The following is a 14,756-nucleotide window of genomic DNA, read 5'->3' on the forward strand; positions in this document are numbered from 1 at the left end:
CCTAAGCTGAGTAAAGGTTTCTTGGTGGTATTAGCTTTTGGGGTTGCTTTTCACACTGAAGTATTAGGTACTTGGCACCTGCTTGTGGCATAAAAGGCCACTAGGACCCTGGACTAGCTCTTGATTCCTCTGGGCTGTGGCAGCCTGACTTGCTGCTCCTGTTGCCTTCGCCCCCACCCCCACCCTTTCCCTGTCCTGGTTTGCTCTCTGGGTCTGGGGGAAGGGAAGGAGGATGCATTGTTTTTACATAGTAGCTGGCTAGAGCCCAGTCCCCCTGTAGTCATTAATTTGGCTGCTAATGCATCCTGAAAAGCAATGTGGACCATTTTTGTTAGTTCTGAAGCTTGGGACCAGGCTTCCTCATGGTAGTCTTGAACTCCTTCAAACCATAAATACCCGGCAGCCCTGGTGGCACAGCGGTTTAGCGCTGCCTGTAGCCCAGGGTGTGATCCTGGAGACCCGGGATCAAGTCCCATGTCGGGCTCCCTGCGTGGAGCCTGCTTCTCCCTTTGCCTGTGTCTGTGCTTCCCCTCTCTCTCTCTCTCTCTCTCTCTCTCTCTCTCTCTCTCTGTTTCTATGAGTAAATAAATAAAATATTAAAAAAAAAAAACACATAAATACCCACAGGCCTTGTCTGCCTCCCTGCCTTCCTCAGAAGGGTTCCCGTCTCTGCTTGGTTTCCTTATATTCCCATCCCTGCCTACTTTGGCCTTCCTACAGTTTGGTTCCTTCCACTTCAGTTCACCACCACCCCCTAACCGTTCTTAGTTTCTCATACAGCCTCTTGGTGGGGGAGAGACTATGAGGGAAGTGAGGAAACATCTAAGACAGCTACTCTAGTCTTAACCCCTATAAGGTGACAGCATCCAGTGGCTGACAGCCAGAGTCACTGCATGTGATTCAATGCCTTCTAGTTACTCATCCCTGCATTGAGGGTGGTTGGAGTAGAGGAGATGGGGCAGCAAATATCCTCCTAAGGTAAAAGAAACCTTCCTCAGTTTCTATTGCCTGGGCATAATGGCTCAGGTATGGGTAGAGAGACTGGCTGAGATGATCCTCTTGCGTACAATTGCCCAGCTGTCCTCAGTTCTAAACGGGAGATGTTCACCTGACTTTTGACTTCTAGCCTATGCTTCTGTCTTCTCTAAGGTGGTGGTATTTCCTCCCTGTTCTTCAAACTTAAACGTGTTTTTGAATTTGGGTTTCTGCCTACTTCCTTCTTTTTTTTTATTTTTATTTTTTATTTTTATTTTTTTGCCTACTTCCTTCTTAAGCTTCAGCAGCCCCCAGATGTGAGCGACCAGAGGAAGCAGGTTTGCGCTTTGAACTTTTAATCCTGGTGCTTATGAGGAAATGAGGTTACATCTTGAAGGGAGATGGTCAACCACAGCCTCTCCTTTCCCTATTGCAGAAGGTGTGGTGAGAATTAGGAATTATTAGTTGGACACTGAGGAGAGGCTGAGCTGGCTTCCAAAAGTGGGAGGTGTAGTATGATGGTAACTGTCAACATTGGTGCAGAGTTGTGGGTCAAGCATCCTTCTAGTCACTTTATATGCATGGAGTTGCTTAATCCTCATAATGACCTTCTGAGGTAGACTCACCATCTTTGCTTTGTGAACAAGGAAATGGATACCCCAAGTGGGTAAGTAACCTGCCCTGTGATTACACAGCAAGTTTGGGATTCCAATCCAGGCTAGTCTAGCTTCAGATCCCTGGATCCTAATCTCAGCCTGTGTCTCCTGGGAGCCAAGGCCTAGGAGCTGCTTTTTCTACTTTTGTACTCAGAGTTCTCAGTATGTCCTGGACTTTTCCACTTCCTTGTCTGCTCATTTTGTTCTCTTTTTGCTCCTCTTCTGGTCAGAATCCTGTCCTTTAAGACTCTGAAGCTTTGCTAGTTGATTTCCCTCTTCAAGATTGTCCTGTTACAAGTTTTATTCTGCCTTTATTTACAGTTAAAATTCTATTGCTAGATGATTATAGCCCAGTGAGGCAAGCCATAGACATGTTTTCTTCATTATCACTTTGCTTTGCACATACTAGATGTGTGTTGAATTAATTCTCTCTCTGTTAAGTCAGCCCGTCCCTTCCTGCCTGCTTTCCTTGGTGTCCTCCATTCCTTCCACACCCCTCCCAAGAGAGAATGCAGCTTTACTCTTTTTGATGTTACCATGGTAGCCTGTGATGCTTTTTGTCAAAAGTGCTGCTTGCCATCCAACAGAAACTGATGTTTCCATAACAACCAGGTGAAGTCGATAGTCCTGAGCTGGATGCAGGAAAGGAATTCTGGTCTCAGAACTGCGTCTGAACCTTCTGGCTTTAAACATCCCTCTCTTTCCCTCCCAACTTTTGCACTTTATATCCAGAATGGATTTGCTCTTCATGTGCTCCTGGTTGAGAGAGCTCAGAAGTGAAGAAGACCAACCAATTTAGATAATCTGGGAAGGTGGAGGCAAGGAAACAGCTGATCAAATCTCACTTCTAAAAGTTGGATGAGTTCTGTTAGTTTTCCCACATGATCTCTTCTCAAGAGCCCTTAAAGAGTTGGCTGCAGTTACTGGAGAGCCATTAAGCAGTTATTTTTGAGGGCAATGGTAGATGGATGAGGGGCCTGAAGACTGGAAAGGAGCCAGTCAGTGCTGGCTTGCAGGGAGGGGGAAGCAATGACCTTGGAAATCGGAGACTTGTCAAACTAGTCAATGTTCCAGAAAGGAAGGGAGCCTCCATCAACATAATAAGCATTCAAGCATCATGAAGCCTACTTGTTGAGAAGGGTACCACTGAAAATTAGCCTTTTCTGAACTCCTGGGTCCATGCAAGCCAGGGGACCTTCACCCTCTAGCAGATTGGTCACACTCTGGAGCAACACCTTGTGGTTCAGATTGCTCTTCTGTCAAAAACCAGCTGAGTAAGCTGGGCTGTTCTATCCCTTCTGTGACTCCACAGACTTCTCATCTGTGAAAAGGAAAAGCTAACTCTAGTATCTGTCTCAGGGACCGTGTGAGGCTGAAATGAAATGATCCATGAAGAGACCTTGGAACTTAAGAGCTTGTCATTACTACTTGTCATTGCTACTACCACCACTATTCCCATTTCTCTTGGTACCCACACACTGGACATCCCATCTGACCTCATCTCCCAAATTCAGAGAATGCTCGGTATATGCAGGGAGAGTAGTGAGGGTGAGGCAATGGTAAAGGTAAATCTTAATTGTTCCTGGACTGAAGTCCCAAGCTCACAAGGTCCTGGATCACAAGCAGCCTAGATGTCAGAAAAACAAGTCCTACTGGCTTAGTCCGTTTTTGTGCACGAAATTATAAATCCGATAACAACCGAATGGCTTCAAAAAGTCAAGATGATTCTTTACCTGGCCACACCATCAGGTACCTTAGGTACCTTCAGTGTGCCTTGTGCCCTTTGCTTTGGCCAAGGAAACCCCACAATGTTCTCAGCTACTGGCCTTTGCTTAGTGCCCCTCCTCACCTATCCAGGTGTCCCATAGCACCTGCCCTCCTTGGTCTCTAGAGCTCTGACGATTTCCTTTCAGAGAAATACTTTAAATCAGCGCAGGTCCTCTGTCTAAAGAAATTATAACTGGAACAAAGAAAAAAAAGGAAACCTGTGCAATACAATACCATCACTTAGGTTTCCATTGCCAATCTCTACCTCCCTTAATCCTCAAAACAGCAAATCCAATCATGGGGGTTATCTACGATGGTTACTCTGGAGGCAAGTTGGACCTCATTGGATGACAACTTAAAAATTTTTTTTTATCATTTGTTAGAGATTTTATTATTTGAGAGCATGAGTGGGAGTGGGGGGCAGATGAAGAGGGAGAAGCAGACTCCCCGGTGAGTAGGGAGCCCGATGTGGGCCCCATCCCAGGACCCTAGGATCATGACTGGAACCCAAGGCAGACAACTAACTGAGCCACCCAGGTGTTCCTCTTTTTATTATTTTTTTTAAAGTAATCTCTACACCCCTCCTGAGCTCCAAATCACGATACTAAAATGAAGAGTCACATGTTCTACCAATTGAGTCAGCCAGGTGCCCCTTAGATTTGTGTCTCCAGGGTGCTGCTGTACTTTGAGAAATTAGCAAGTTGTCTGGGTGCCTGAATAAAGGACCAGGACACAGATTGTAGAAAAACATTACGTCCATGGCTCACTTACATGCTTGACAAATTAGATATCTGCATTTGCATTTCGTCCTCATGACCATCCTACAAGGTAGGTACTGTTCCCTTCACTTTATAGTTGGGAGAACTAAGGTCCAGAAAGGTAGGGTGGTTGAGAGTGACTTTCTTCATCCAGAAAACAGTGGGACAGAGTGCTAACAAATGCTTAAAAGGCCCCTGTTGAGTTTATATTTGGATCTTGAGTCCACAAGGCCACCAAGCCATGGAGTTTGGCATCAAGAGTCAAATAGATGAGGGGCACCTGGCTAGCTCAGTTGGGAGGGTGCAACTCTTGATCTGAGGGTGTGAGTTGGAGCCCCACTTTGGGGGTAAAGATTTCCTAAAAAAGACTCCAATAGATGACAAAGGATCTTGAGCATATCCATCAGTCACCAAGAAGAGAAGAGATTAAGAAGCAGAATGCTCTTACCTGGTTTGGGGGTCCCTTGACAACTTGGCTGTACAGGGAGGGTCTTTATCTCGTGCAGCAGGCTGCCTACCATGTCTCACATCTGTGCATTTGCTCACATAGTTTCACCACAGGGAGTGTTTTTTTCTTTCCCCCATCTATTTACAGCCTGCATATATCCTTCAAGGCCAATTCCTAAAATCTGTCTTCACATTCTGGTTCTTCTGTTCATAATTCTTAGAGCACATGATGTAGCCCCCAGATAATTAGAGTCAAAATGTAGTCTAGTTTGCTGCTGTTGACCACCTTGTCCCATCTCTCCAGCTCAACTGTAAGCTCCCTGAGGGCAGGAATAGTGTCTTACCTGTATTTGTTGTTCCCACAGGGCCCAGCACAGTGACTGGTATATGGCAATACTTGAGGGGAACAAGTATTTGTGGATGAATGTCCAGGAAAAATGGACTTAGACTGATGTGGATGGAACCATGGTAGACTGATAAAAAGATGTATGAAGGGACTTTCTGGGCTTGAGGGTTTAACCCAGAAGACTGGTGAAATGTTCTTCCAGGACCAGCAGGCTTTCAGAAGAGGAGAGACCCTGCCCCAGTCTCTCTAGAGAGGGTTAGATATGGCAGGGCATTAAAGGACCAACTCTGAGGAGAGGCCCAGAGCAGAGGGATGCTCTCCAAGACACAGGACTAGCCTCACCTCTGGCCCCTCATGGCAGAACACACACAGTTCATGCTCCTGGCCAGTGAGGAGGCCTTGTAGGCCGGGGGCAGCGGGGGCTAGCTAGTAAAGGAGCACAAGCAAAATCGGCAGTGGTTAAGAGGAGCACGAGGGCAGAGAAGACATTGCCTGGCACAAACAGCTCAGGCCCCTTGGCCCTGTGCTGATCTCTCACACCAGCCCAGATCAGCAGCCTGCTGCTATTGTGCCTCCATCAGAGGCCTGGCTCTCAGTGAAGACCCCATCTTCCAAGTCTGGCGGGAGCGTGGCTTCAGCTGCCGTCTGTTCTGAGCTTGTTCCTGTAGGCGTCTGGAGGGAACACACAGATGGGTTGGGCTGATGGGACTGGTTGAGTTAGGGGGAGAGAGGCTTGTGGTGTGTGTGGCACCCTTCATGGAGGAGGCCCTGCCACCACCATCTTCAATAGACATAATTCAATAGCTTCAGACATGAAAGGCACTGGGCCTTTGCCCTCATCTTCCCCTTTGGCCACATTTGACCATTGGTTGTAGTCCTCCTTTGGAAAAGCCCTCTTTCTGGGGTTCCTGGCTGGCTTATTCAGTAGAGCATGATACTCTTGATCTCAGGGTGGAGAGCTTGAGGCCCACTGTGGACATAGAGTTCACTTTTTAAAAAAAAAAAAAAAATAGTTTTCTTCCCTTGGCAGTACAGCTACATATTCAACTCTGGTTCTGCTGCTGCCTCTGTGGAGGCTGCGTCTCCAACTTTGTCATTTGCTTCTCGTCAGGACCCTCCCTCTGGTCTCCCTTCTTTCTCTGCAACATCAAGACCTTGTTTTGTTTTAAATTATTTAATTTTTGAACAGGTAATAGAGGTCATAAACATTCAAAACGGAGGCGCCTAGGTGGCTCAGTTGGTTAAAAGTCTTCCTTCGGCTCAGGTCATGATCCCAGGGTCCTGGGACGGAGCCTGGCATTGGGCTCCCTGCTCAGTGGGGGGCCTGCTTCTCCCTCTGCCCACCCCTCATGCTCTCTCTCACTCTCCCTCTCTTAAATAATGAATAAACTTTTTTAAAAAATCAAAAGGAAGGGCAGCCCCGGTGGCACAGCGGTTTAGTGCCGCCTGCAGCCCGGGGTGTGGTCCTGGAGACCCAGGATCAAGTCCCACATTGGGCTTCCTGCATGGAGCCTGCTTTTCCCTCTGCCTATGTCTCTGCCTCTCTCTTGCTCTCTCTGAATAAATAAATAAATAAATCTTTAAAAAAAAAAATCAAAAGAAAAAAAAGGACTTACAATGAAAAGTAAACCTCCCATCACCCAGCTCCCCTTCCCAGCAGCAATCAGTACCCATCCTAGTTTCTAATTTGTTGGGTCATAGACTCCTTTGGCAATCTGATGAAATCCGTGAACCCTTTTCTCAAATGTTTGTGACTGCACAAACATCCAATTGTACCACTTCACAAACATCACAGACCCCTAAGGCCCATGTGTGGTTTGAGGCTAAGGATCCCAGCCGGATTGTATTCCCCCCTTAGTGCCTCCCTTAGCATCATTTGTGGCTCCTAGTGCAAAATAAAAATGCAGGGTTCATTGTTCAAAGATGTTCAAGACAATGACAGCAGTGCATCAGATGGAGCTTGGGGTGCTGTGTGACTACAGCTCATCCTTTCCTATCTACTACCATCTTTTTTTAAAAGATTTTATTTATTCATGAGAAACATACAGGGCAGCCTGGGTTGCTCAGTGGTTTGGGCGCCACCTTCGGCCCAGGGCGTGACCCTGGAGACCTAGGATCGAGTCCCACGTCGGGCTCCCTGCGTGGAGCCTGCTTCTCCCTCTTTCTGTGTCTCTGCCTCTCTCTCTCTCTCTCTCTCTCTCTCTCTCTCTCTCTGTCTGTCTCTCATGAATAAATAAATAAAATCTTTAAAAAAAAAAAAAAAGACATACAGAGAGGCAGAGACACAGGCAGAGGGAGACACAGGCTCCCTGCGGGGAGCCTGATGCAGGACTCATCCCAGGACCTCGGGCTCATGACCTGAGCTGAAGGCAAATGCTCAACCGCTGAGCCACCCGGAGTGGCCCTCTACTACTATCTTGATGGGAGTTATTCTCATATGTGTGTCTCTCACCCTAACTTGTTCTGAATTTCAGACCTGGCTATTCAGGGAGCTGCTGAAACTCCATATGGATGTTCTAGTGTCTCATATTCAAGTGTCTCCAAAATGGAGTCATTTACCCACTTCCTCCTCTGTCCCCTAACTTCCAGTTCCTTACCATCCTCCTACAACTTGCAACTCCTGCCTGTACCCAGCCACTCAGTTGCCAAATTCCACCAATCCTGACTCATACCCATGGTGCCGCTCCTTGCCCACTGTCATTTCCTTTCGGGATGGCCCTTTGTTACCCTCTCTATTACTGTTAATCGCCCCCTAAACTTAGCTTCTCAGGCCTTGTCTCTGCTGCTCCCATCCATGCACACCTCTCCCTGCCTCCTTCAAGGACCATCCTGATCTTATCACTTTCATAATCAAAGACCTTTGGTGACTCACTGCCTGAAGGCTGGGGCACGAACTTCTTTGCCTGCCATTGAAGATATTTGAAAGTAGAGTTCCAAGCCTTGTTTTCCATGCTCATCTCTTACCCCTCCTCTTAATGTCCCTGAGCTTTCAACCCAATCTGTCCCTTTATGGGCCCAGTGTGCTTTTCTGGATTTTACATTATGAAGTGCCTCTGTTCATGGTCCCCCTAGAGTTTAGACCTGGCTTACTCCCCATAGCTACTGCCCATGGTCCTGCCCATCGTGTCCCCTACATTTCTTCTAGTGATCTTCCTCTTCCTTTCCTACTAGAAGGGAGACCTCAAATGCAAATCTGGATAAAATATTAAGTATCAAGCAGATATGAGATCCCTGCTCTGTTGCTCAGTGACCTCAGGCAAGTTACTTAAACTGTTTCTTCCACAATAAAAGACGTAGTAACATGTTACATAGTCATTAGAAGATTAACAGAGAAAGGGAATAAAATCCTAAGGATAATGTCATTATTTATATTATTGTCTCATAATCACCCATGCTGAGCTGGTCCCCCTTGACTCCTTCCCAGCTGCAAGGATTTGGAGACATCTCATCCATCTTTCCATTGAGTTCTGGGGACCTGGGTGGGGTGGAGTGGAGGCCTGGCCCTCAGGTGCTCAAGTAGCTGTACTGTGTGTCTGGGGTGAGGGGAACGGCTGCCTCTGCTCTCTTTGTTCAGACTCGTGGCTCAGACAGCAGCAGGCGTGGGTGTCCCCAGGAGGAGGCACTGACAGCTTCAGTTCTCACACGGGCTTTGCAGGTGACAGTTGGGGTGGTGGGGGCCTTCCAGGGGAGTGCGGGCCATCTTCATCATGCCCCAGCTGACAGGCCTCCCTAGCAGATGTGGGCCTCACCCGAAACCAGCCCAGGACATAGCTGGGTGTAGCTTTGGGTGCTACATGTAGCCTCCAGCTGACCCTGCAGAATAAGGTGCCATAAAGTGATGAGGTCTAGAGTCTGTGGACTTCATCCCATTGTGTCACTAAGCTACTAAATTACCTCTAGCAGTTCTTTACTCGTCTCCAGGGTTGTTTGCTCATCTGCAGAGGGGTGGGGTGGACCCAGTTACCTCTAAGGGCCTGTGGCTCCTTGTCATGGACCACACCTGGACTAAGTTCTGGAGCCTCCTGGAGATTTTGGTACCTTGCTCCTTTGGGCCTGAGTTTTGTCTGAAACAGTTTCCATCTACGACTATCCCTTCTGTGGGGCTTTGGAGAACACAGTCAAAATGAGCAAATATAGAAAAGTTCTTTATTGAAAAGGGAAGGGTAGCTCCCTTGCTGGGGCCTCCTGGGCCCCTGCCAGAGGGGGCAGTGCCACCAGCTCAGCTCTTCACAATGGCCTCTGAAGGCAAATGTCTGTCCAAACCTTACCTTTAATAACTTTAAAAGGGAAATGCCGTGCTGTGGCGGCGAATCACAGAATCAATTCTGAAAAATAGCGCTTCCAGGCCTTTGCCTTTAAGAAGCTCTTAAAGGCAAAGTGGACAAGTGCCTCTGCTCAGAGCCAGCACGTTTTAGGGAGTCTCAAAGACGCGTCTCCGTGTCTTTACCTTTAAGGGTTTCTTAAAGGTGAGGCGTATTCGCGCAGAGTACAAAGGTGGAGAACCGTAAAGGGGTCTACAAAGTACTTTTCCAGTTCTCGCTTTTAGGATCTCTTTATGGGAGAGGTGGTCAAGCGCGACTTAACAAAAGTCAAAATAGCTCGCGGAACTGCAGCCCCTCCTGCCCTCCCGAAGCCGCCCCCCGGCCTGCGTCCTCGCCCGCCAGGCGCTCCGCGGCCCACACACCCGGGCGTCCCGGGCGTCCCGGGCGCTTTTGAATTCCCAGACGGTCTTCGCGGAGGAAGCCGGGCGGGGCGGGGCGGGGCGGGGGGCGAGTGGAGCGCGCGGTGACCATGGCGACCGCCGTGACCATGGCGACCGCGGCTCAGAGCACGGAGAGGTCGTGGCACGACCTGGAGCGCTGCTTGAAGAACTTGGCGTTGCGCGGCACCAGGTTGGCGAGGAAGCGCTTGGCCTTCTTGGTGAGGCTCTCGCGGCGCGCGGGCGGCGGGGGGCCGTCGGGGCAGCCCCACTCGGGCCTCGGGCCCCCCGCGCGGCCCCGGCCCCGCCGCAGCCTGATCTGGCGCACCGCGCCCTCGAAGAGCTCCCGCGTGTTGTGGTGCAGCGCGGCCGACGTCTCGATGTGCTTGCAACTCAGGGTCCCTGCCAGGTGGCGGCCCTCTGCAGGAAGGGACCGGTTGAGGCGCCCGCGGGCGGCACTGGACCCGGGGCGGGGCGGGGCGGGGCCGGGGTGGGCCTCCGGGGAGGCGCCCGCGGGCCGTAGAGAGGCGCCCGGGCCAGTGAATCTCTCGCAGCTGCGAGCAAGGCAGGGATCCGGCGGAGGGCGGTGGTGGTGCGGCCGCGAGGAGAGAAGGGGGCCTTGGAGACGAGGTGAGGAGAGAAGCATTTAGAGTCTACCCTTAGCCTGCGAAAGGCCATTCTTGGTGCACCCGGGAGGGCAAAGGGCCTTGTGGAGAAAAGGCGACCTGGAAGGGAGGGGGTCCCTGAGAGTGCAGGTATGCGTGAGGGACAGGGTACTCACCCTCCAGGGATACCTCCCGCGAGCGGGCCAGGTCGCTCTTGTTTCCGACGAGGATGACAGGGAGGTCGTGGTGGGGCCTCCCAGCTCGCAGCCGAAGGAGGGTCTCTGGAACTTTGGAGAAGCTTCGTCGGTCGGTGACTGAGAAGACGATGAGAAAGGCATCCCCGGTCTGAAGGCAGTGGTCCCGCAGCCATCCCCCTGCGTCCCCCTGCATTGGGCAGAGAGTGGTGGAATGTCAGGCCCAGAGGCACTGGACAACCTGTCCAGCAACTGCATCTCAAGGATGAGGGAACAGCCACCCGCTTAGGCTCACGGGGCTAGTTAATGGCAGAATCTCCGTACCTGTCGTGTGTTTGTGGAGGAGAGAGTGGTTGATGATGTGAGCCCCACCTGAGAGGATGGGGGACAGAGGGTCCTAGACCGCGGTAGCCCATCCTACTTTCTTATGCTTAAGCTCTTAATTTAAAAATGAATGCTCTTCAGCTGTATGTAATCTGGCCTCTCCTTTCTATGTACTAATCATTTATGTCCAAATATTCACAAATCCTCACTTTTTTTCCCTTCCCTGATATTCCAGAGCCCTGAGCTCTTGTCCTGTCAGATCAGACTCTTTCAGGCTGGAAAATATATGGATGGGGTCGATTTCGGGGCGTTCAGCCTGGCTCGCAGCTGCAGGGTTTGTCAAATTCAGATCCTAACTTCCTTCTGGGTCAGAAGATCCTAGAAAGACAGCAGGCACTCAGTGCCATGGTATGGGCATTGATGCTGACCTTTGCTCTCTGAGATGATAAAGATGAAAGATTCCAGTACATACTGAAACCAGGGCCTGCAGTGCCACCAGCCTTCAGCTACACTCTGCCCCCCCCCCCCCCCAGCTCTCCTAGGTTCTCACCTGTTCCCAGATGTCATAAACGACCAGAGTCACTTCCTCCTTATCCACCATGATGCGTCTTTCATAGGTGTCCTCTGCTGGGAAATAAGGACAGGGGATAGAACCCATTAGGAGGCTCCTCAACACTTGTGAGACCTGGTAACCAAGGATGCCTCTGATCCCAGCACCAAGGACCCCCTCCAGGGAGGTTGTCACAGAAAGCACTGGAGCAGCTTCTCTTAGATTCTGGCCTCCAGCGACTGCTCATGCCTTGAGCTCTTCCATCCCTGACTTAGGGCTCCACAGGTGCCCTTGACCCTTTCAGGGATTCCCCAAATACCTGGGTTCTCCGGCTCATGAGCACTGTCTCCTTGGAGACCACCGAAAGTGCCCGCTAGGGTGCTCTTGCCCACGCCGCTCTCCCCTACCAGCATGACCTTGAAGATGCCATCCTTTTGGGTGAGGCCTGCCTCCCCTGAGCCCAAGGAGTCAGAGGAACCAGAGGATGAGGCTTGAGGTGGCCAGTCAAGTTCATCTATGGCCTGAGCGCGCCGCAGCTGGTGCTTGTAGGGGACAGGCATACTGCCTCTTCGTCTGGGGGCCCCTGGGGTAGGGGGTGGCCCACCCCGGTCCAACCCTGCCAACAGCTTCTCTGGCTTCTTCAGCAGTGTGGCATCTGTTTCTGGGGGGGCAAAGAGAAGGAAGCTGTGAGTGTGGGTATGCCTAGCCACACTGGAGGCAGAGGGCTCCATCCTGCCTGCTCTGGCCTCAGAGCTCCAGTCGACCACCATGAGCCAGAAGGAGCTGAGAATATTTGGTCTGACCCCTGAAACCAAACTCTTCTGGAAGCCTGAACTGGTGAGGCTCAAAGGAGCTGAACTTTGGCTTATCCAATGTGGTTCCAGCCACAACCTGTTCAAAACATCCTCCATGCAGGGGAGGCACCTGTGCACACACTCACACACCCACTCAGGCCTCACAGTGACACACGGGCCTACCCCCAGATTAGTCCTCTGGCCTGGGGCCCTGGGACCCTGGGACCAGCAGGGGTGGGGGGGGTGCTACCCCTCCTTCTCCCAGGAGGTCCTGACTCCTTCTGCTTCCCCAACTAACTGGTAATCCCCACACTGAGGAGGGGTGTGGGGGACAAGAAGCCGAAGCTGCTGCCCAGGTTCTGGGGGGTGGATAGTGGTAGTCAAAAACTTTGTGGGGAGCCTATTCCCAGGGCAGGGCCTTGGCTCTGTATGATGTGCGCATAGGGTGTTCCTCTGCCCGCGTGTGAGCGGAACTGCCTTTTCCTGTGGCCCTGTAGGTGACCATCCCCCAGTGCATGGTTGTGTATGAGAATCCTGCGTCTCTGGCTGTCCCCGTGAGTACCAGAGAATCTTCTGTTCGTGGTGAGGAAGAGGGAGGGAGGGAGTGGGGGAGAGAGCGAGAGAGCAAGAGAGCGGGAGCATGAGCAAGAGGGAGAGTGACAATGCATGGGGTCAGGGTAACTGGAAGAAGAAGGACAGACACAACAAAGGGGGATGATGAGAGGCTGGAAATAGCCCAGGATCGATAGTTGGCTGGCAGCCAGGGCCTCCAAGGGCCAGTGAAACCCTTCCAACAGGTCCCCAGGGTAGCCCCCAGCCCGTGGTTCCCAGGCTTCTGGGCTGCCCCTTCCCTTTCCCCCACCCCTCCTGCCCATCCCAGCCTCTTGGGAATGAGGCTGACCTAGGGGCTAAGCACTAGTGTCCCCAGTGAAGCCCTGGAGGTGATGGGAGAGGGGGGGTTAGCCGCCGCCCCCCTCCCCCCTGCAACCCCCAGCCCAGCCCTGCCCAGCCTGGTGTGAGCGGGAGGCTTCCCCACTTCCTGAGTTGCTCTTCCCCTTTGCTGTTTGGGTTCAAGCTCCGTCAACCCCCAGTTGTGACCTCCCAGCTTCGGCTCCCACCCCCATGGTTTCAGCTGGAACCTGCCCCGCTCAGTCCTCACCTGGCGTGGGTGTCCCTGGGTGGGAGGCCTGGTGGCTGCCGGAGGGGCAGAGGGCTGTGGTTTCTGTGTCCGTGTCCATGTCAGTGTCGAGGTCCGCGTGCATCGGTGTGCGGTGTGCGTGTGCAGCCCGGCGGCTTGCAGTACCCACTCCCTCACTCAGCAGCACTGTCAGCTTTTCCCTTAAATACCACCCCCATGCCCTCCCCCCCCCCCACACCTGGGGAAATTGTCCCGCCCCCTGATGAGGTCACACATGCTAATGAGCAGTGATGTCAGCGGGATTCCCTCCTTTCTGTGCCCCCCCCCTTCCTTTGTGTCGTTTCCCTCTGGGAGCACACACACTGCTGAGTCTGGTTAAGACCTGAACAAAACGATGTGAGAGGGGCGAAAGAGACGGGGGTTCATAGAAGTGGGGTGAAGGGTCAGTGGGTAAGCGAGCTGAGGATGGCTGGAGGCAAGGACCCAGGGACGGAGAGGTCTTTCTCCAGGAACTGGGACTGTGTGTCATTGGTCCTTGGACTCCCTGCCTCCTGGCCCAGTGTCCGGCTCAGAGTGGGTGCTCGGTGGGTAAAAGGAGGGCTTAGAGGCAGAAACCAAGAGATTCAGGGTCACCCTGGCACCAAACTTCCCCATCACCCTCTCCTTCCCCCTTCCCACCCCTTCTGGGCTAAGACTCACCACGGTAGCAGTTTCCCAATTTGGCCCCCAGGCAGATGGGGGCTCTGAAGAAGGAGAGATGGCTGCCTTGTTTGGGCAGCTTCATTTTGTCACTAGGTTCAGGTGGGTGCAAACCATGTGAGGACTGCCTCCCCTTCTTTGTCGCCCTGCCAAGCCCGCTAACCTACTGTTAATATGAGAACAGAAGGGGGAGATGGAGCTAAGTCCCCTAGAAGTTCCCAAACCCAGTGTCAGCCCCACTCTCTGTGCTCTCTGGGGCACCAACTTGGCCTCTGGGGCTACACGATGACGTCTGCCTTTTTGTGGAAAACCAGGATGGCTTTACTGCTCCTTTTCTGCCTCGGTCCTTTTCCCTTCAGGTTCCAGCTCTCTTTCTTCCTGACACTGCAAGCACCCAAACATACCTTCTAATTTCCCACCCCATGTTTGCCAGGTGCTGTGCTAAGCACCTCCTTGCGTTCTCTTCTTTCATCCTCATGACCCGAAGGCTGAGTGGTAGGTGGGTAGCCTCGCCCCAGATCCATCATGCAGTTGGAAAATGGGGACACTAGCATTCTCATCCTGATTTTCCCAATACCAAAGACTGTTTTTCATCTGCTGTGCTGCCTTCGTCGTCTTAAATATTCCAACTGTCTGCTATTAATGGGAACAGTCTGTATGGTAAATTCAGTGGACTCCTCCAATGGAAGAGACAAAGAGAAATCTTGGACTAATGTGCAGTGACCACTTATCTGGAGGTCAATTCCAGGGTGACATTTGGGGTCTAGGGAAGGCAGAAAGGACTCCTGAGCAACTACCATACTT

At 51.7% G+C, this 14,756-nt stretch overlaps 1 protein-coding gene across 2 annotated transcripts; it reads right to left on the bottom strand.

Moving 5' to 3' along the window:
- Nucleotides 1-9,081: 9,081 nt before the first annotated feature.
- Nucleotides 9,082-13,942, bottom strand: REM2 (RRAD and GEM like GTPase 2). 2 transcript variants are annotated; one of them, XM_041758863.1, is made up of 5 exons: nucleotides 13,275-13,942; nucleotides 11,641-11,982; nucleotides 11,322-11,395; nucleotides 10,430-10,637; nucleotides 9,082-10,068 (listed from the first exon to the last, which is right to left on the bottom strand). In XM_041758863.1, exons 1-5 carry the CDS (start codon nucleotides 13,375-13,377, stop codon nucleotides 9,773-9,775), a joined length of 1,023 nt encoding a protein of 340 aa, XP_041614797.1. In that variant the 5' UTR covers nucleotides 13,378-13,942; the 3' UTR covers nucleotides 9,082-9,772. The 2 variants fall into 2 exon arrangements, with proteins under 2 accessions (XP_041614797.1, XP_041614796.1); XM_041758862.1 differs by having other exon boundaries at nucleotides 11,322-11,398.
- Between the last annotated feature and the right edge of the window lie 814 nt (nucleotides 13,943-14,756).

The sequence above is a fragment of the Vulpes lagopus genome, chromosome 6 (assembly GCF_018345385.1).
Source record: "Vulpes lagopus strain Blue_001 chromosome 6, ASM1834538v1, whole genome shotgun sequence".
NCBI classification, from domain to species: Eukaryota; Metazoa; Chordata; class Mammalia; order Carnivora; family Canidae; genus Vulpes; species Vulpes lagopus.

What these genes read in the sequence shown, in the direction of transcription:
- REM2 (XM_041758862.1), bottom strand. Translation starts at nt 13,377, where the DNA reads ATGCACGCGGACCTCGACACTGACATGGACACGGACACAGAAACCACA. An exon ending in TTTATGACATCTGGGAACAG is followed by an intron (nt 10,638 to 11,321) that starts GTGAGAACCTAG and finishes TGCCCAATGCAG; the next exon opens with GGGGACGCAGGGGGATGGCT. An exon ending in GCGGGAGGTATCCCTGGAGG is followed by an intron (nt 10,069 to 10,429) that starts GTGAGTACCCTG and finishes CCCTTCCTGCAG; the next exon opens with AGGGCCGCCACCTGGCAGGG.